This window comes from Gorilla gorilla, chromosome 1 (assembly GCF_029281585.2).
Source record: "Gorilla gorilla gorilla isolate KB3781 chromosome 1, NHGRI_mGorGor1-v2.1_pri, whole genome shotgun sequence".
Lineage (NCBI taxonomy): Eukaryota > Metazoa > Chordata > Mammalia > Primates > Hominidae > Gorilla > Gorilla gorilla.
Genome location: NC_073224.2, coordinates 208,624,672 through 208,644,883, shown reverse-complemented (window position 1 = coordinate 208,644,883; position 20,212 = coordinate 208,624,672). Strand labels below are relative to the sequence as shown.

At 41.7% G+C, this 20,212-nt stretch overlaps 1 protein-coding gene across 5 annotated transcripts in view; it reads left to right on the top strand.

Annotated features, from left to right (window-relative positions):
- Positions 1-20,212, top strand: part of ZCCHC17 (zinc finger CCHC-type containing 17) — a 68,014-nt gene that overhangs the window by 7,877 nt on the left and 39,925 nt on the right. For 3 of the 5 annotated variants that reach the window (XM_019014122.4, XM_019014140.4, XM_019014129.4), the window contains exons 2-3: positions 5,277-5,397; positions 14,342-14,399. In XM_019014122.4, coding sequence (XP_018869667.3) covers positions 5,332-5,397; positions 14,342-14,399 — 124 coding nt within the window. In that variant the 5' untranslated portion in view covers positions 5,277-5,331. Of the gene's footprint in view, positions 1-5,276; positions 5,398-13,400; positions 13,471-14,341; positions 14,400-20,212 lie in introns of those variants that run through there. The other 2 variants (XM_019014145.4, XM_055390269.2) reach the window with 2 other exon arrangements.

Here is a 20,212-nt window from a genome sequence, read left to right as displayed (position 1 = left end):
TTTCACTGTGTTAGCCAGGATGGTCTCAATCTCCTGACCTCGTGATCCACCTGCTTCAGCCTCCAAAAGTGCTGGGATTACAGGCGTGAGCCACCGCGCACGGCTGTATACTCTTTAAAAGTAGCAGAACTCTTTTTTTTTCCAAGTGAAATCTTACACAGAATTTTAATATGTAAACTGGATCAAAGCAGAATACGTTGTTACAGTAGGCACCCTTGCAGTAATTCTCACTCACTCCCCCTTTCACTGTGGCCCACCATAAGGTTGGGAGATTAACTGTGTATCAGTAATAATTGACCTTTGCCTAATTACTGAGGAGAGGCTTCTACCCAACTGCTCTGAGTGGGACTTCTCCCAGCTCTAGTTTCTTTGGGGGTTCTACTCCCTCAGCCTTTGGTATGGAGGCTCACCTCTGGTTGGTTGACTTAGAGGCAGCCTCACTGGTCTGGGACCTTGTGGTGACCTAGATATTTCAGAGTTGACTTTTTTTTTAAATTTCTTTTTTTTGAGACAGGGTTTCATTTTGTCTTCTAGGCTGGAGTGCAGTGGTATGATCACGGCTCAGTGCACTCTCCATCTCTTGGGCTCAAGTGATCCTCCTGCCTCAGCCTCCTGAGTAGCTGGGACAATAGGCAGGTGCCACTATGCCGAGCTAATTTATTTTATTTTTTGTATTTTTAGTAGAGATAGGGTTTTACCGTGTTGTCCAGGCTGGTCTTGAACTCCTGACCTCAAGCGATCCACCCACCTTGGCCTTCCAAAATGCTGGGATACAGGCGTGAGCCACCATGCCCGGCCATAATTTTCTTTTCTTTTTTTTTTTTTAAATATTTTGTGGAGATGGGGTGTCGCAGTGTTGCCCAGGCTGGCCTCGAACTTCTGGGCTCAAGCATTCCTTCCACCTCGGCCTTCCAAAGTGCTGGAATTACAGGTGTGAGCTACTGTACCTGGCCTGGAAGTTGACTTTTTAAAAATAAATTTGGATTAACTAAGGAGCCTCTGAGTAACCGCAATAGAACCCTCGGTTTCTACAGAATTTGAAAAAAAGTTTTATATTCCATGTTTAAAAAATGACAACCATTTACTTTCCTGAAATTGTAAACCTGTTATAGTCATACCCCCTTGTTCATGGGGGATACATTCCAAGACCCCCATTGGATCCCTGAAATTGTGGGCACTGCTGAACCCAGTAGCTATCAATTGGAAGACGTTTCTGTTTGTATTTTCTACCCACAAATTTAATGCCTTCTCCATCTTAACTAAGCACTTATCATACACTGTGGCTATAACTTTAGCAGTTTGAGGTGCAACAGCAAAACTAACATGAATGTTTTTTTCTTCCTCACAATTTCAGACATCGAAGATTCATTCTTACTATAGATCTTAGCAAACTTAGCATACAATTTTTTTTTCCCCTTGAGAACTTTCACCCTTTCACTTAAAGGAAGGAGTTTACAGCTTCTCTTTGGCATACCAAAATTGCCAGCATTACTACTCTGCTTTGTGGCCATTATTAAGTAAAGAAAGGATTATTTGAACACAAGCAGAGATACTTCAACAGTCAGTCTGATAACCAATATGACTACTATGTGACTAATGGGCACTTAATATACACTGAGTGACTAGTGTATGCAGCATGGATACTCTGGACAAAGGGGATGATTCATATCCCAGATGGAACAGAGTGGGATGGCACAAGATTTCATCACACTAATAAGAACAACATAACAGTTTTAAGCTTATGAATTGTTTATTTCTGGAATTTTTCATTTGGTGTTTTGGACCGTGGTAGACTGTGAGTAACTGCCACTGTGGAAAGTACAGCTGTGGATGGGAGGACTACTGTACTGTTATATTTCAGGCTTTCCCTGAAAAATGCATGCCAGTTTTTTTTTGAGATAAAGTCTCACTGTGTCGCCCAGGCTGGATTGCATTGGCATGATCGTACCTCACTGCAGCCTTGATCTCCTTGGCTCAAGTGATCCTCTTGCTTCAGCCTCCCAAGTAGCTGGGATTATAGGCTGGTGTCACCACACCTGGCTGATTTTTTTCTTTTTTTCTTTTTTTCTTTTTTTTTTTTTGAGACGGAGTCTCGCTCTGTCACCAGGCTAGACTGTAGTGGGGCGATCTCGGCTCACTGCAGTCTCCGCCTCCCGGGTTCAAGCAATTCTCCTGCCTCAGCCTCCCAAGTAGCTGGGACTACAGGTGCGCACCACCATGCCTAGCTAATTTTTGTATTTTTAGTAGAGACGGGGTTTCACTATGTTGGCCGGGATGGTCTCGAACTCTTGACCTTGTGATCCGCCTGCCTCGGTCTCCCAAAGCGCTGGGATTACAGGCGTGAGCCACCGTGCCTGGCTGATTTTTTTTTTTTTTTTAAGTAGAGATAGAGTCTCACTGTGTTGTCCAGGCTGGTCTTGAACTCCTGGCCTCAAGTGATCCTCCTGCCTTAGCTTCCCACGATTACAGTCGTGAGCCACTGCACCTGGCCCCAGTTTCCTTCTTGAAGAATTGCATGGGGTTTCTTAGGCCACTGTTCTACAGGAGGTATAAATCTGGGAGCATTAAACCTAGCTTTTTATACGCTTATCACAGCAGAAGTCTGTAAGCAACAATGTAAGTTCATTTCTGCTTTAGACCTTTTTTTTTTTTTTTTTTGAGATGGAATCTTGCTCTGTTGCCCAGGCTGGAGTGCAGTGGCCCAATCTCGGCCCACTACAGCCTCCACCTCACCGGTTCAAGCGATTCTCCTGCCTCCAGAGTAGCTGGGATTACAGGCGCCTGCCATCACGCCTGGCTGATTTTTGTTGTTGTTTTTTTTTTTTTTGGAGATGGAGTCTCACTGTGTCATCAGGCTGGAGTGCAGTGGCGCAATCTCAGCTCACTGCAACCTCTGCCTCCTGGATTCAAGCAATTCCCCTGCCTCAGCCTCCCAAGTAGTTGGGACCACAGGTGTGCACCACCATGCCCGGCTCATTTTTTGTATTTTAGTAGAGATGGGGTTTCACCGTGTTGGCCAGGCTGGTCTTGAACTCCTGACCTCAGATGATCCACCCGCCTTGGCCTCCCAAAGTGCTGGGATTACAGGCGTGAGCCACTGCACCTGGCCTATGACCTTTGTGTGTAGAGTAACAGATGATAGATTAAGATGTTTGAAGTTAATTTAGATGTTTCAGCTGCTGGTGCCCCTATGGATTCTGTACCTCACTAATACGTTTCAAGTGTTGAAGGGATAATAAAAGTCTCCTGATAGAACCTGATAGATTAGTAACTCCTGTTCTAGCATGTGAGGTGAGGGATACTGGACAGAGGGAAAGGACAGGCTAGAGATGAGATTGTATTGCTATGAAATGGAAGAGGCAGGATTTAACCAGAATGTAAAACTTGGAATTAACCTGTTTATGAGCTATTTCTCAAGAACTGACAAATCTGCCTGTATTAGCTCTGTGTACTTTTAGTACAGTAATAAAAAGACACTTTGGCTGACCTAAGCAGAAAAGGGCAAGTTTATTATAAGGATATAAGATTATCTTAGGGAGCTTGAGGACAGGGATGTTCCTGAGCTGTGGGATAATACTAGAACAAGGGTTTGGATGTCCTGAAAGGATTTTCTTTCATTTCTGTTTCAAGTGAAGCTGTCAATTTAATGGATGGTCATTGTAAATCAGAAATACTTACCAAAATCAGGACATCAAGTCATCCTCTGAAAGTGAAAGGAAGCAGTGGGGGTTGAGGAGAGAAGAAAGTATTTGCCTGTGAAAACACAAGAAAAATAATTTCAGGTCTTACTGGTGTCAAATGTAATTGGGAGGAAAGAGAACTGAGGATAGTACCATTAGATTTATCTTGGCAGTGATTTATCCAACAGAGTAAAGAGGCATGTTTAAGAGCCACTAGATTGCTGGTTTCCCCTCTGTTTAAGATCAGGAGGCTGAGCAAGATTATCTCTAAGGTAAGTATCCAAAGCTGTAAGTTTTGCTACTTAGGCAGCATTAGTGTCACCTAGTAGCTGGTTGAAAATGCATTATCTCAGGTAACACCTCAGACCTACTGAACTGCAATCTGCATTTTCACATAATTCAGAAATAGTTAAATGAATTTGGTACATCCAACAATGGATTATTAGGTACATGTTAACAAAAAGTTGTGTATGCGTATGAATTGCTGTAATAAGAAAATGATTTCATGATTCCATTAAAAAACCACTTCTACATATAAAAAAACTGTAAGAATATAGATCAAATTGAGTTACAGATGATTTCATTTTCTTTATTATTAATGTATTATCTGAATTTTTTTATTATCTGAACTTTCACAGTGTGTATGTGTTTTAATTTTATCAAGAAAAAAAAAGTAAGCCCTTTTCTCTTTGAAGTCACTTCAGATTTAATACCTAGCATAGTAGTTAAGAGAATGGACTCTGGAGTCAGCCAGTTTGACTCCCCATTTCCTGGCTTTTTGACATGCTTAGTAATTTGACTTCTGGAAGCCTTTGTTCTCTCATCTGTATAATATAATAGTAATAGAACTTACATTTTAAGACTTTTGAGAATTGTTTTGTTTTGTTTTTGAGATGGAGTTCGCTCTGTTCCTTAGTCTGGGGTGCAGTGGTGTGATCTCTCACTGCAGCCTCTGCCTCCCAGGTTCAAGTGATTCTCCTCCCTCAGCCTCCCAAGTAGCTGGGACTACAGGCTCCTGCCACTATGCCTGGCTAATTTTTGTATTTTTAGTAGAGACGGGATTTCGCCATGTTGGCCAGGCTGGTCTGGAACTCCTGATCCTGAGATCGTCTGACCTCAGCTCCCACAGTGCTGGGATTACAGGTGTGAGCCACCATACCCAGCCTGAGTTTTGAGAGTTAAATGAGATTGCATGTCTAGTGCTTAGCACAGTGCCTGGACATAGTAAGTACTGCATTAATGTTTTTATTTCTGTTATTCCATTTTTTTGAGATCCGGTCAAACATACTTAACATCTTTTCCCACCCTCCCCCAAAATTCTTCCCCGGCAAAAAAATAGCAAAAATAGCAATTTAAAAAAACCAAACACAACAAAATTAGTAGCCTAATGGCCTTGGGTAAGTAACAAATTGTTGAGAAATAGGATCAAGCTTTCTAAAACTCCCCACAATTAGAATAAACAAAAGAGATTTGGATAAAAGTGTATGGTGTTAAATCTAGTGGTATTATTCTGTAGAGAATAGTTGTGGATTGTCTGCATATTCATTTCTTTAACGCAGATATCTCTCTAATTGGTGTCTGATTTCTTTATGACAGGACACTTGTATTAGCTTTAATAGAAGAGAAATGGAGGAGCCATAGAATATTAAGGATGAATTCAGGAAGGCCTGAGACCATGGAAAACTTGCCTGCTCTCTACACTATTTTCCAAGGAGAGGTATATTCTTTTGTGCTTTGAAAACCCACCATTTATGTTAAAATAGATTAAGGGTGACAACTGGGTTTGATGTTCCTGTCCACTTAAGTCTGTCTTGAGCATTACAGCTTAAATGGGAAGGGCCAGCGGAACATCTGGCAATCACATGTGCCTTCTCTAAGCTCCAGATATTTAAGTGCGTAGTTGACATCGTCATTGGAATACCAGCATGTGTAATTTATGTTTTAAAATGAATTTATTTTTTCACTGCTGTGGTTTGAATGTGTCCCCTAAAAAGCATGTTTTGGAAACTTAATCTCCAGTGCATCAACTTTGGGAGGTAGGGCCTAGTAGGAGGTATTTAGTTCATGAGGGCTCCACCCTCCTGAATGGATTAATGCCAATTATTGAAAGGCTTGAGGCTGTGAGTTTGATCTCTTTCTCTCCTCCTTAACCTCTTACCTTCCACCATGGGATGACACAACAAGAAGATTCTTGCCAGATGCTGGCACCTTGCTCTTGGACTTTCCAACCTCCAGAACTATGAGCCAAATAAATTTCATTTCTTTATAAATTATCCAGCCTCTGGTATTCTGTTAAAGTAACACAGAACATACTGAGACACTCAAAAAATTATTTCTCTTCTAGATGTTTTCACCTCAACAAATAGAACCACTATCCTGCAGGTTCCCAGACTACACATCTGGCCATCATCCTTGATTTCTCTTCTTGATTTGATTTTGATTTTGCCTCCCACTCCAGTCTATTTGCAAGTCCTAATTATATCTCTGGTCTATGTACTTCTTTATCCCCTTGGCACCCTATTAGTTAAAACTCTCCATCTCTTGCCTGGTCTTTACTGGGATCCCTGCTTCATCGTAGCTCCTCTCCAGTCTGTTCTTCACATTGTAGCTAGCATAAGATTTTTGTTTTTGTTTTTGTTTTTTAATTCTTTTTTTAAAATTGAGCTGGGGTCTCACTATGTTGCCCAGGCTGGTCTCAAACTCCTGGGCTTAAGTGATACTCCCACTTCAGCCTCCCAAAGTCCTGGGGTTACAGGCATGAGCCACTGTGCTTGGCCTAGAATAAGATTTTTAAAGTAGGTTGGACATGTTGCTTTCTCACGGCTCTTCAGAAGCTTCTCATTACAATTGAATACAGACGTGGACCTTCCACAGCTTGCCGCTGGGTGCTCTCACAATGTTGTTTGTTCTACCCTGCTCGTAGTCAAGACACACTGGCCTCCTTAATAGCTTTGAACAGTCTGAGTTCTTGCTCTCTCTTTAGGATTTTTGCACATGCTGTTTTCTTTTTAGTCTGTGCTGCTATAACAAAATACCTGAGATTGGGTAATTTATAAAGAACAGAAATTTATTTCTCACAGTTCTGGAGGCTGGGAAATCTAAGATCAAGTTGTCAGCAGATTTGGTGTCTAGTGAAGACTACTCTGTTTCCAAGATGGCACCTTCCTGCTGCATCCTCTGGAGGGAAGAAATGCTGTGTCCTCACATGACGGAAGGGACAGAAGGAGCGAACTCACCCTTTCGAGCCCTTTTATGAGGCACTCATCCATTCATGAGGGGCCTAAAGGCCCCACCTCTTGATACCATTGAATTGGGGATTAGGCTTCAAAGTGAATATTGGAGAAATACCAAAGTTCATGTTGAACTTTAGTCCCCCATGTGGGGGTATTAAGAGGTGGTATTAAGAAGTATTAATCACTTGGGAAGTGGTTAAGTCATGAAGGCTCTGCTCTTGTAAATGTGATTAATGCCCTTATAGAAGAGGCTACAGAGAGCTGCCTGGCCCCTCCATTCCTTCTGCTGTGTGAAGACACAGCATTTGTCACCTCCAAAGGACACAGGAATAAGGTGCCATCTTGGAAGCAGACAGTGAGCCCTTATCAAACACAGAATCTGCTGGCACCTTGATCTTGAACTTCCCAGCCTCCAGAACTGTGAGAAATAAATTTCTACGGTATTTTGTTATAGCAGCACAAACAGACTAAGACACTCTTCCTTTTAACTACCCACTTTCCCATCATCTTGTATTCATCCTTTAGGTCTCAGCCCTAATGTCTCCTCAGAATTTTTTTTACCCATCATAAATAAATAGGTTCACACTGTCTTTAATTATATACTTGTTTAATGTCTATCTTCCTCACAAGACACTAAGCTCCATGAGGGCTGAGTTCTGTCTGTTTTGTTGTATATCTCAGTCTTAGGTGGATGGGTAGAAAATAGTAAGTGCTTGATACATTTTTGATGACCAAATGAATTATCAACCTTTGGTAGAGAAGGCATATTTGTTTCAAGAGCAGAGGCTTTGAAACCAGACAAAATCGGGATTCTAGTCCCAGCTCTTTTGCTTGCTATGTGAGCCTTTAGGGTGTTACTTAATCTGTTTGAACCTCAGTTTTCTTGTTTGTTAAATGGAGGTTCCATTTATTCACAGTAATTCTCTTCCATAGAATTACTGTGATGGTTAAATAAGCTATCATCTATAAGAATACAATGCCTGAGACATAGTAGGAATTAATTAATGTTGGCTCCCTCCTCTTGAAGTGAAAGTAAAGCCAAAAAATTGTTTTCAGTGTCTTACAAGAGCATGTAGTTTGTTTGTTTGTTTGTTTGAGATGGAGTTTTGCTCTTGTTGCCCAGGTTGGAGTGCAATGGTGTGATCTCAGCTCACTGCAACTGCTCACTGCAACCTCCACCTCCCAGGTTCAAGCAATTCTCCTGCCTCAGCCTCCTAAGTAGCTGGGATTACAGGCGCCCACCACCACACCCAGCTAAATTTTGTACTTTTAGTAGAGACAAGGTTTCACCATGTTGGCCAGGCTAGTCTCCTGACCTCAGGTGATCCACCCGCCTCGGCCTCCCAAAGTGCTGGGATTACAGGTGTGAGCCACCACACTGGGCCTCTTTTTTTTTTTTCTTTTTTTTGAGACAAGATCTCACTCTGTTGCCCAGGCTGGACTGCAATGGTGTGATTTGGCTAACTGCAACTTCCACCTCCTGGGTTTTAAGTGATCCTCCCACTCAGCCCCCAAGGTAGCTGGGACTACAGGCACATACCACAACACCTGGCTAATTTTTCTGTAGAGACAAGGTCTCACTATGTTGCCCAGGCTGGTCTTTTGAACTCCTGAGCTCAAGTGATCTGCCCACCTCAGCCTCCCAAAGTGCTGGGATCAGGCATGAACCATCGCACCTGGCCTGAGCCTATAGTATTTTAATGGTATCATTTATACTTGATATTCATACTTGGCATTCATACTTGCTTTATATGGTTGACAAAAGTTTTACCTCCTAATAATGTGAGGTCTTGGAGGGCAGACTTTGTGACTATCAGTCAGTTATAGATAATTGTGGCTCTTGACTTCTGTTAAGTTGATCCCAACTTGTAATATCAACAGTCAAGATACAAAGTATAATACCATTTTAACACATAGCAAACAGCTCTGCTCTTTAAAGCCTCTGTCCTTTTTCTTTATGGCTCATGGTATCCCCAAAGGTTAGTAAGGTACCGGAGCTCAGAAGAAGGAAGTGTAACACTGGAGGTGAAACTGATTTTTCTGATCATGAAGCCCTCACTCATCAGGTGCTGCCCAAAAGAAAGGGAAGAACACTCTACCCTCCACAGAATAACTCGGATTTCTAAAGTGGATCCTAACCTACAGCTCGCTCTTTTCTTTTCTCTTCTCTTCTCTTCTTTTCTTTCTCTTTTTTTTTTTTGGACAGAGTCTCGCTCTGTCACCCAGGCTGGAGTGCAGTGGTGCAATCTCGGCTCACTGCAACCTCCGCCTCCCAGGTTCAAGTGATTCTCCTGCCTAAGCCTCCAGAGTAGCAGGGACTACAGGCGTCAGCCACCACGCCCAGCTAATTTTTTGTATTTTTAGTAGAGACAGAGTTTCGCCATGTTGGCCAGGCTGACTTCAAACTCCTGACCTCAGGTGATCCGCCCACCTCGGCCTCCCAAAGTGCTGGGATTACAGGCATGAGCCACTGTGCCTGGCCACCTACAGCTTTCTTATATGAGATGGAACTTGAATTAGTGTAGGTTTTATATATTACTATCAAGGATGGATGGTCTTTAGGAATGTTCAGAGAGAACTTTATAGTTCTAACTTACTATTTTAGTAGCACATTTTGAAAAGGGATGGTTTAGAAGTGACTTGGAGTTAGGGAAAGAGAAATATGATAAATTGGAAAGAAGAAACTTTTCAGAATATTCATCCAATAAACATTTAATGAGTACCCAATATTTACAAAGAAGAGGAGTTACATTAAAATTGAAAAAAAAAAAGTTATAAGCCTAATCTATGCTAGCACTTTCACACATTCTGTCTTATTGAATCTCTCCAAAGAAATTGTTAACTCTATTTGATAGATAAGGAGACTCTTCTCAGAAGTTAAGTAATCGCCCAGGGATTAATAAATGGCAAAGCTAGGATTCTAAATCAGGTCCTCTTTCCAAGTTTACTTTCTGCTAAACTGCAGCTGGGGTTGTGCAATTGTACATAAATGGGTGGAGGAACCAGAAGACCCATGAGAATTCTTTTTTTTTTAAGATGGAGTCTTCCTCTGTCGCTCAGGCTGGAGTGCAGTGGGTTCAAGCGATTCTCATGCCTCAACCTCCTGAATAGCTGGGATTACAGGCGCATGCCACCACACCTGGCTAATTTTTGTATTTTTAGTAGAGATGGGTTTTCACCATGTTGACCAGGCTGGTCTTGAACTCCTGACCTCAAGTGATCCATCTGCCTTGGCCTCCCAAAGTGCTGGGATTATAGATGTGAGCCACCGCACCCAGCCAAGAGAATTCTTTTGACTGAATTGCGTTATAGGAGGAATATAGATAAATTTGGTGGTTCTACAGTCATTTGTCGGTACAACTCTGTTACAGCATTTGTCCTGGTCTGTCTTGTATTATTATTACTTGTATGTGTCTCTCTCCACTACTGGATCGTGAGTTACTGTAGAGCAGAGGCCATGATTGTCTCATATGTCTTGGTAACTACTTCAAATTTATTTAAAATGACTGGGCATCCCTTTTTTAAAGTTGTCTTTATTTCACAGTACCTGACATGGTATCTTGTACATAGTAGATAGGTGCTTAAAATGGAGCCCAAGCCTCACAGGACTGGTTGTCCTTGAAGAAGGTGGTGTTTCAGCCCATGTCCCAGCTCTTCTCTTGGTGAACTCAGCGGGGATTTGGGACCTAGTAATTAAATAGCTTCGAAGCCAATATTCATCCTGTCATCCTCTGAGAAGCATGTTGGTAGCAGAGTGCATTATATTAATACATGGTAGGGGGTACGAGCATAGCAATGATACTTGGGATTTGGCTTAGGCTTGTCATAGCCCAAGAAATGCTGAGGGGAGATTGATGTTGGTAAGGTCGAAATAGCATTGGACTAGAAGTAAAAAAAAAAGTCTGTGTTGTACTTGGCTGTGCTACTATCTAACTTTGTGACTTTTGACGAGTAACTTATGCCCCTGAGCCTCAAATTCTTCATTTACATTATGGTGATAACAAGTTTCAAGGCCATTTGCCACCTATAATCTGAAGATGGGAAATTTACTTTACCCAAGCTCTAATGAATTCAGTTGAGATAGTTACTGAATTTTTTCCCCTGAGCTATTTGACTAATTATTCTTGGGACACCAGGCAGACTGCGTGATCATCTATGGCAGGTGTGATTGCACCCTAGGAGACACAGTGATGAAAACACCTGGTGCTAGAAATCTGAAACAATGCCTAAACAGTTGAGTGCATCCAGTCTGGAGCATATTAACCTTTCCTTTTGGGAGAGGCCAAATTAAGGTCTATTATATTACCTCTAAAGACCATAATGTGACACTGGAGCTTCAGGATTGAAAAGTGAGATTGTCTTAATTTATAGCAGTGAGGTGAATTTGGCTCTAACTTCCAGATTTATTTATTTATTTATTCACTTATTTATTTATTTATTGACAGAATCTTGCTCTGTCACCCAGGCTGGAGTGCAGTAGCATGATCTTGGCTCACTGCAACCGTGACCTCCTGTGTTCAAACGATTCTCATGCCTCAGCTACCCAAGTAGCTGGGATTACAGGCATGTGCCGCCATGCCCAGCTAAATTTTGTATTTTTAGTAGAGATGGGGTTTCACCATGTTGGCCAGGCTGGTCTCGAACTCCTGGCCTCAAGTGATCCACCTGCCTCGGCCTCCCAAAGTGCTGGGATTATAGGTGTGAGCCACTGCGCCTGACCCAGATGCTACTTTTAAGTTTGTTGGATGATTATGCTCTTTAATAATGTTGTTACACAGTATGAGACTTTTCAGCCCTCTTTCTAGAACTGTGGAACAAAAGCCAAAGTGCCTTCAGTTGGTCCAGAAAGAAGCGATTTGCTTTTATTTCAATTAAAAATTGGGAGACTTATCTTTATTATGTGGCCCTCTTTTACAAAGAACAAATTGCTTTGTAAACTCAGGTAAGCACTTTGTATCTCTGATCTCTACGATCCTCATTTGAAACATGGTAGAACTGGACCAGCTAATCTCTAAAGTCATTTCGTTGGCTCTACCTTGCCTTAATTTTAAGCATCTGTGTGATTGTACTGTTTCTTTGGGACTCTCTGGTTCCTAACCCAGCATAACATGTTCATTAGTATAAAACATGAGTTTAGAACTTTTGGTTCATAACCCATTCTTCATGTTTTGTCTTGGAGAGTTAATTCATGTGCTCCGTCCGATGTCTCCATTAAAAAATGAGAATGAAAGTTTTTATCTATTTCCATCCTAACATTGAAGTGAGTAATGATGATATTTGGTTAAGTATAAGGCACTGGACTAGGGAGTCAAGGGACTGAGGTTCTATCCCTAACTTTTTTTCTTTTTTTTTTTTTTTGAGACGAAGTATCGTTCTTGTTGCCCAGGCTGGAGTACAATGGCGCCATCTTGGCTCACTGCAACCTCTGCTTCCCAGGTTCAAGTGATTTTTCTGTCTCAGCCTCCCGAGTAGCTGGGATTGCAGACGCCCACCACCAGACCCAGCTAATTTTTGTATTTTTATTAGAGATGGGGTTTCACCATGTTGGCCAGGCTGGTCTCGAACTCCTGACCTCAGGTGATCCACCTGCCTCGCCCTTTCAAAGTGCTAGGATTACAGGCATGAGCCTCCGTGCCTGGCCTCCCTAACTCTCAAGTAGTTGTGTGCCTTCCTACCAGTCACTAATCTTTTTGTGCTTCAGTGTCTTAGACTGTAAATTATTGAAAAGTTACACTTTGTTGAATGTCCATTATGTGCCACATACCTATGTCAGTCACTTTATGTACATCATTTGTTATCTGCAGCAGCAAAGTGAGAACAAATGGGAACTTAGGCCCTGAAAGGCAAGTTGTGTGCAAGATCCTACAGGTGGGAAATGGCAGAGCTAGGATTAGAAGCCACATCTTTCACTCCAAAGCATGTTCACTTTCTATACCTATACTGTTTTTTTTTTTTTTTTTTAAAGCTTTTTTAGAGATGGGGTCTTGCTATGTTATCCAGGCTGGATTCAACTCCTGGCCTCAGGCCACCCTCCAGCCTCAGCCTCTGGAGTAGCTAGGACTACAGGCACGTGGCACAGCACCCAGATACACCTATACTATTCCACTTCATTTGCAACATAAGGATCTACTGTATATGCTTTCTAGGATTGTTGCTAGGAATAGATAGGATATCAGATACCACATTGCTTTTGGCCATTAGAATTTTATAGTTAGAGGGGACCTATGAGCAGCTCTAGTGTAATTAAGACTCCGGATTCAAATCTCAGCTCTGCTACTTATTTAGCTTTGGACCTCCGATAAGTTACTTAATCTCTTCATGCATCTTTTTGTCATCTATTGGATGGGAATAATAGTACCAACTCCATACAGTGACATAAGGATTATGCAAAGCATTTTGAATATTATTTTGCATATAGTGAGTATTCAGTATATATTAGTAAATAGCAGTGCAGTCAGGATTGTTTTATTTACTCCCCTTGTTTTAGTTATGGTGAAGCTGAAACAGTGCTCAAGATGAAGCAGCTAATTGAAGACACTGAAAAGAATAAAGTTTATGTATGTAAGATTATATTGAATATTTTACAAATAATCATTTAGTGTTAAATTCAGTATATAGTGACAACATTCCCCTCGATCCACAGGTTGGGGGATGGGGTAGGCTACAGGGGGAAGAGAGAGCTAGAGCCTAGGTTAATGATTTATCTGGCAAGGGTTCTGGGCCTTTCATCACTAACATTTATTGGTTGCCTATTACATAGACCCATCAAGCCTCTAACTTCATCTTAGACAACTCTGCAGAAGACTGAGGGGACAACTCTTTCTCTCTGATTAGATCTTTTCAGGTTCTGTCAGATGTGCATGTATTGGCTTTTTATCTAGTTGTCTTGATGAAACCCAAGACTCAGACTTGGAGTTAAATGTAACAGGCTGTATGCTCTGGTTTGATTTGAAGTTCAGGTATGAGGGGAGGAATGCCCTGCATGATCCATCCCAAATTTATTAAAGTTCTCTGTATTGGGTTTGGAGGCCTCAATCCTAGCTAATATAAAGTGTAACTTTATTACCTGGTTTTTTGCTTTTTGTTCCTTTTGTTCATGAAACTCCTCTGGTAATATCATTATGTTCCCTTTGTTCATGAAACTCTGTTGGTGATTTTACTAGGTATAGGATTTGGGTATTCCTCAGTATCATCACACCGTGTGATAACACTCTAATCTCCCAGTGTTTTTAATGTGTACACACATACCTGTCAGTCTAAATTTCAAAAAAACCCAGAAAGAATGTTTGACAGAGCATCATTTTTAGGCAGTTTTGTAGCATACAGAGGCAGTCAATATGAAGTACAAATTTGGGGAGACTAGGTTAAATGCTACAGAAGAAAGATTCTCATGTATGTGACATTGTTTTTTTTCCCCCATCTTTATAGGTTGCTATGGTGACAGACTATGGGGCCTTTATCAAAATCCCAGGCTGTCGGAAGCAAGGTAGGAGTTTATAACTTGAAATTCAGCCCTCTGATTCTACTCTCTGCTAACACCCCACCACCTCCTAATTATAGGCAGTACATTTTTCAGACAGTAGTTTTTCATTCGTTTGTTTTCTTTTTAATGTATAGATATGAATACAAGATGACAGTTCATTTTTAGCGGGCAGAGAATTGTGGTCTCTGACTCAGGGGGAAGACTGGGGTATAGCTAATTGGGTTTACTTCTGAAACCAGCTCCTCCTTAGACTTCACCTGTGACCCTAGGCAAATCACTTGACTTCTTTAGACACAGGATTTGCAGGAGGGCAAGCTACCTCTGTCTGAGGCTGACAGTGTGAGTTTTCTAGTAGATAGCGCATGAAATGGGAATAGTATTGCAAGTGATACAAACATATATAATATATATAATGTTTTAAGTTTTTTTCATAAAGAGGCATCTGTTGAACATTTTTTTGAGAATCCTGTTATAAGTCTATAATCTTATTTATTTACCAAAACTATGTTAAGCCGAAAAGGCAGGTTCCACAGACTGGTTGTCTGTCCAGAGTGATTTGGCTAGGTAGTGGCATAGCCAAGACTAGAACCCAATCCTTCTGATTCCTAGCCCCTGGATCTTTCTACTATATCACACTGCTGGTGGATCCAAAGATTCAACTTGCTAACTTCTTATGCTAAAATAAGGTTTAATTAAAGATTTTAACATTTTAAAAAAAGGCAACCATAAGAGTACTAGAAGAAAATCTAGAAGAATATTTCACTACATAAAAATTAAAAACTTAACTGCAAAAATCATTGTAATCAGAGTTAAGTTGGGAAAAAGAATTTGTAGTACATATGATAAAGAGCTAATACAAAGGGGGTATTATGAAAAGGTGCCAAGGATATGAAAAAACAACTCACAGGATAAAAAAATATTATTTGGTACTATAGTAAAAGATACTCATTCTCCATATGACTAAAAAGTAACTTAGACTGGTAGATTCATATAATGGGATATTACTCAACAATACAAAGGAATGAGAATAAAATATTCATACATGCAACAACCTGGATCATCCCTCTCCAGAAATTATACTGAGTGAAAAAAGCTAATCTCAAAAGGTTATACACTTTATGATTCCATTTATATAACATTCTTATGTTTTACTTGAGATATGATTCACATACCACACATTTCACCTGCTTAAAGTGTACAATTCAGTGGTTTCTTTGGTATATTCAGAGTTTTGTGACCATCACCACGATCTACTTTGAGAACATTGTTGTCACCCCAAAAAGAAACCCTGTACCTATTAGCCATCACTCCAGATTCTCTCTATGCCCCTAGCTTTAGGCAATCATTATTCTACTTTGTCTCTGTATATTTGCTTATTTTGTACATTTCTTGTAAATGGAATAATGCAGTATATAGTCTTTTGTGACTGACTTCTTTCACTTAGCACGTTTTCAAGGTTCATCTGTTTTATAATATGTACTTAATTCTTTTTTATTGCCATTACAAATTTATTGCAATTCCATCAGTTGATGGATATTTGGGTTGTTTCCACTTCTTTAGTATTATGAATAATGTTGCTATAAATATTTGTGTACAACTTTTTGTGTGGATATTTGCTTTCATTGGGTATATACCTATGAGTGGAAATACTGGGTCATATGGTAACTCTATGTTCAACTTTTTGAGAAACTGCCAAACTGTTTTTCCAAAGTGACCACGCCATTTTACATTCCTACCAGCAATGTATGAGGGTTCTATTTTCTTTACATCTTTGTTAACACTTGTTATTATCTTTCTGGGTATGGCCATCCTAATGGATGTGCACGGACATCTCATTGTGGTTTGAATTTCCCTAATAGCTAATGATGTTAAGTCTCTTTTCTTGGTATTATTGGCCATTTGTATATCTTTTTTGGGGAAATGTCTATTCAAATCTGATATATTTTGGCTGTGTCCTCACCCAAATCTCATCTTGAATTGTAGTTCTCATAATCCCCATGTGTTGTGGTAGGGACCACGTGGAGATAATTGAATCATGGGGGTGGTTTGCCCCATCCTGTTCTCATCATAGTAACACAAGCCTTCCCTTATAAAACCATCATTCGCTGGGCACTTATTCTCCTTCCTGCTGCCCTGTGAAGAAGGATGTGTTTGCTTCCCTTTTCCCCATGGTTGTTAAGTTTCTTGAGGCTTCCCCAGCCATGCTGAACTGTGAGTCAGTTAAATCTCTTTCCTTGGTAAATTACCCAGTCTTGTATGTCTTTATTAGCAGTGTAAGAACAGACTAATACAAAATCCTTTTTTTTTTTTGAGACCGAATCTTGCTCTATTGCCCAGGCTAGAGTGCAATGGTGCAATCTTGGCTCACTGCAACCTCTGCCTCCTGAGTTCAAGTGATTTTCATGCCTCAGCTTGCTGAGTAGCTGGGATTACAGGCATGTGCCACCACACCCGGCTAATTTTTAGTAGAGGCAGGGTTTTGCCGTGTTGGCCAGACTGGTCTTGAACTCCTGTCCTCCAGTAATCTGCCCTCCTCAGCCTCCCAGAGTGCTGGGATTAAAGGTGTGAGCCACCACACCTGCCTTTTCCCTTTAAAAAATAGGGTTATTTTTGTTTTTATTGTTGAGTTAGGTGTTTCTCATATATTCTGGATACTAGTCCCATATCAAATATATGATTTGCAAAGATTTTTATGTAACATGCTTGAAATGACAAAGTTATTTAAATGGAGAACAAATTATTTAATGGTTCACAAGGATTAAGAAGGGGAAGGAAGTAGCAATATGAAGGATCCTTGTGGTGAGGGACCTGTTCTGTATCTTAACTGTGGCAGTGTATACATGAATCTACACATGTGGTAAAATCACATGGAACTAAATACATACACATACAGAAACACAAATGAGTACAGGTAAAACGGGAAATCTGAACAAGAGCCAGTCGATTTTATCTGAGATGTTTTTCCCTACACCAACCAATTCTCCAGTTCTCTGATTCTCTAACATCAACTGGATGTCCCAACAATTCAATTCAATTCTGACACTAACTGCCTGGGAATTAGTGTCAGATTCCACATACTTAAGGGCTCAGTCCCACATGACTACCCTCACTTCAGATGCCAGCCCTAATATTGAATCCTCAGATTACCTACACTTTTGTCTCACTTGCCTACAATTTTTGGGATTCCCAACACTTCCCCCCAAAGTTGATAATTTGCTAGAGTGACTCACAGAACTCAGAAAAATGCTATAGTTACTATTAGTTTATTTTAAATGATAAAAATGAGCAGTCAGATGAAGTACACAGGGTGAGACCCAGAGGGTTCCGAGTACAAAGCCTCTGTCCCCATGGAGTTGGGGTGTGTCACCCTCTTGGCACATGGATGTGTTCACCAACTCTCCAAACTCCATTGCTTAGGGGTTTATATGGAGGATCTGTTACATAGACATGGTTGATTAAATTATTGGCCTTCAGTGATAGAGCTCAGTCTCCAGCCCCTCTCCCCTTCCCGGAAGTCAGAGGGTAGGGCTGAAATTTCTTTTTTTTTTTTGAGAGGGAATCTAGCTCTGTTGCCCAGGCTGGAGTGCAGTGGTGCGATATCAGCTCACCGCAACCTCTGCCTTCCGGGTTCAAGCGTTTCTCCTGCCTCAGCCTCCCGAGTAGCTGGGACTACAGGTGTGCACCACCATGCCTGGCTAATTTTTGTATTTTTGGTAGAGACGGGGTTTCACTATGTTGGCCAGGATGGTCTCAAACTCCTTTCCTTGTGACCTGCCCGTCTTGGCCTCCCAAAATGCTGGGATTACAGGCGTGAGCCACCATGCCCAGCCCAGGCTGAAATTTCTAACCCTATCTAATCACATCGTTGATTTCTCTGTTTCTGAAGCTATCTAGGGACCCACAGTAGTCACCTCATTAAGGGACTTAATGAATAACAAAAGACACTTCTATCACTCAGAATAGTCCAAGGGTTTTAGGAACTCTGCCAGGAACTAGGGACAAAGATCGAATATGTATTTCTTATACCACAGTATCAATGCCAGCATCCTGGTTGTGTTAGTGTACTATAGTTTTCCAAAATGTCACCATTGGAGAAAACTGGATAAAGTGTACATAAAACCTCTGTATTCTTTCTTTCTTTCTTTTTTTTTTTTTTTGAGACGGAGTCTCGCTCTGTTGCCCAGGCTGGAGTGCAGTGGCACAATCTCGGCTCACTGCAAGCTCCGCCTCCTGGGTTCACGCCATTCTCCTGTCTCAGCCTCCCAAGTAGCTGGGACTACAGGCACCCGCCACCATGCCTGGCTGATTTTTTGTATTTTTAGTAGAGACAGGGTTTCACCCTGTTAGCCAGGATGGTCTCGATCTCCTGACCTCAAGATCTGCCTGCCTCGGCCTCCCAAAGTGCTGGGATTCCAGGAGTGAGCCACCGAGCCCGGCCTAGACCTCTGTATTATTTCTTTTGAGTGCAGATGAATGTACAATTATCTCAAAAATTTTTTTTTCACATAGGGCAGCAAAGTTATCAAATATTTTTAAAAAATGATTTAAAACACTCCTAAAATCTTTGAGATTAACAAGTATTTTAAAAGATTGCTGTTAATACCCAGTGTTAGAAATGGATACTTTTACTCTCTATCAGGAGCATAATTTCACAGACTTTGGCAATGCCTATTAACATCTTTAATGTGCTTATTACCCTTTAATCCAGAAATTCTTTGGAGAATTTAGTGTAAGTAGAGAATTACATAAATTATGTGCATCTGTTTTGTAGACTACGCAGATGATTAAAAGAATGACTGTATTTCTAAGACATAATTATGCCTCATCTTACCAGAAGGATGCCATGGAAGGTTTTCATACAATTCCATCACACTGCTACCTGACTGATAACAGTTGTAAAACATCATTGATTATGAGAAGCACTCCAATTTCAGAGATATTAAAGTGAGAGGAAAAGAAAGTGCATCTTAGAATCAATGAAACACAATAAATGTCAGTTTACTGACATGAGCCAGGAGTGGTGGCATGCACCTGTAATTCCAGCTACTTGGGAGGCTGAAGTAGTAAGATCACTTGAGGCCAAGAGTTCGAGGTCAGGCTGGGCAACATAGCAAGACCCCACTGATGGCAATGGAGGCCTGTCTAGAGTGGCTGCTGCAAAGATGCCAGCCATAGTGGGGGCTCTGCGGCCAGGGCTGCATGTTCCATGGAGCTGGCAGGAGCCCTGCCCCCTTATGAGTTAGTGGGGTGGGAGCCCACCCTCACGGGTGCAGCTGCCGCCACCCAGCCCTGGCTGCAGACCCAGGCATCCCTGCACTCTTGGAGGTCCGGGAAGACCCCTTTCCCCCACAGTCTCAGAAGTGCCTGCTCCCACTGCCTGGACTCTCCCAGCTCCCGGCTCCTGCTCTGATTTTGGAGCAAAGTCGAAGCTGAGCCTGGGCACTATTGCAACCTGGCTGGGTTTGCATGCCTTGGGGTGGTGCTGACATGCCAGCTTCCTACCACCTTGGCCCCCTCTGGACTTTGGGTGCCAGTGAGCACAGGAGAGAGGCCAAAGGGGTGCTGAGGGTGGCTCAGCATGGCCCTGCAGGTGCCCCTGGGCACAGAACAACTGGGCGTCATGGACAACATGATTGATGGTGACAAGAGGCAGACAGACTCCTGGGTGGAAAGGGGCAGGTCTCGGTGAAGCCCCACCTTCAAGCCAGGGATGGCCTGAAGCATAGGGGCCAGGCTGTCAGTTCCAGGTGGAGTCTGTGGCCCAGAGTGAGAACTTAAGGTGCTTTTCCTGGGCCTGCCCATGGACCAGTCAGCAC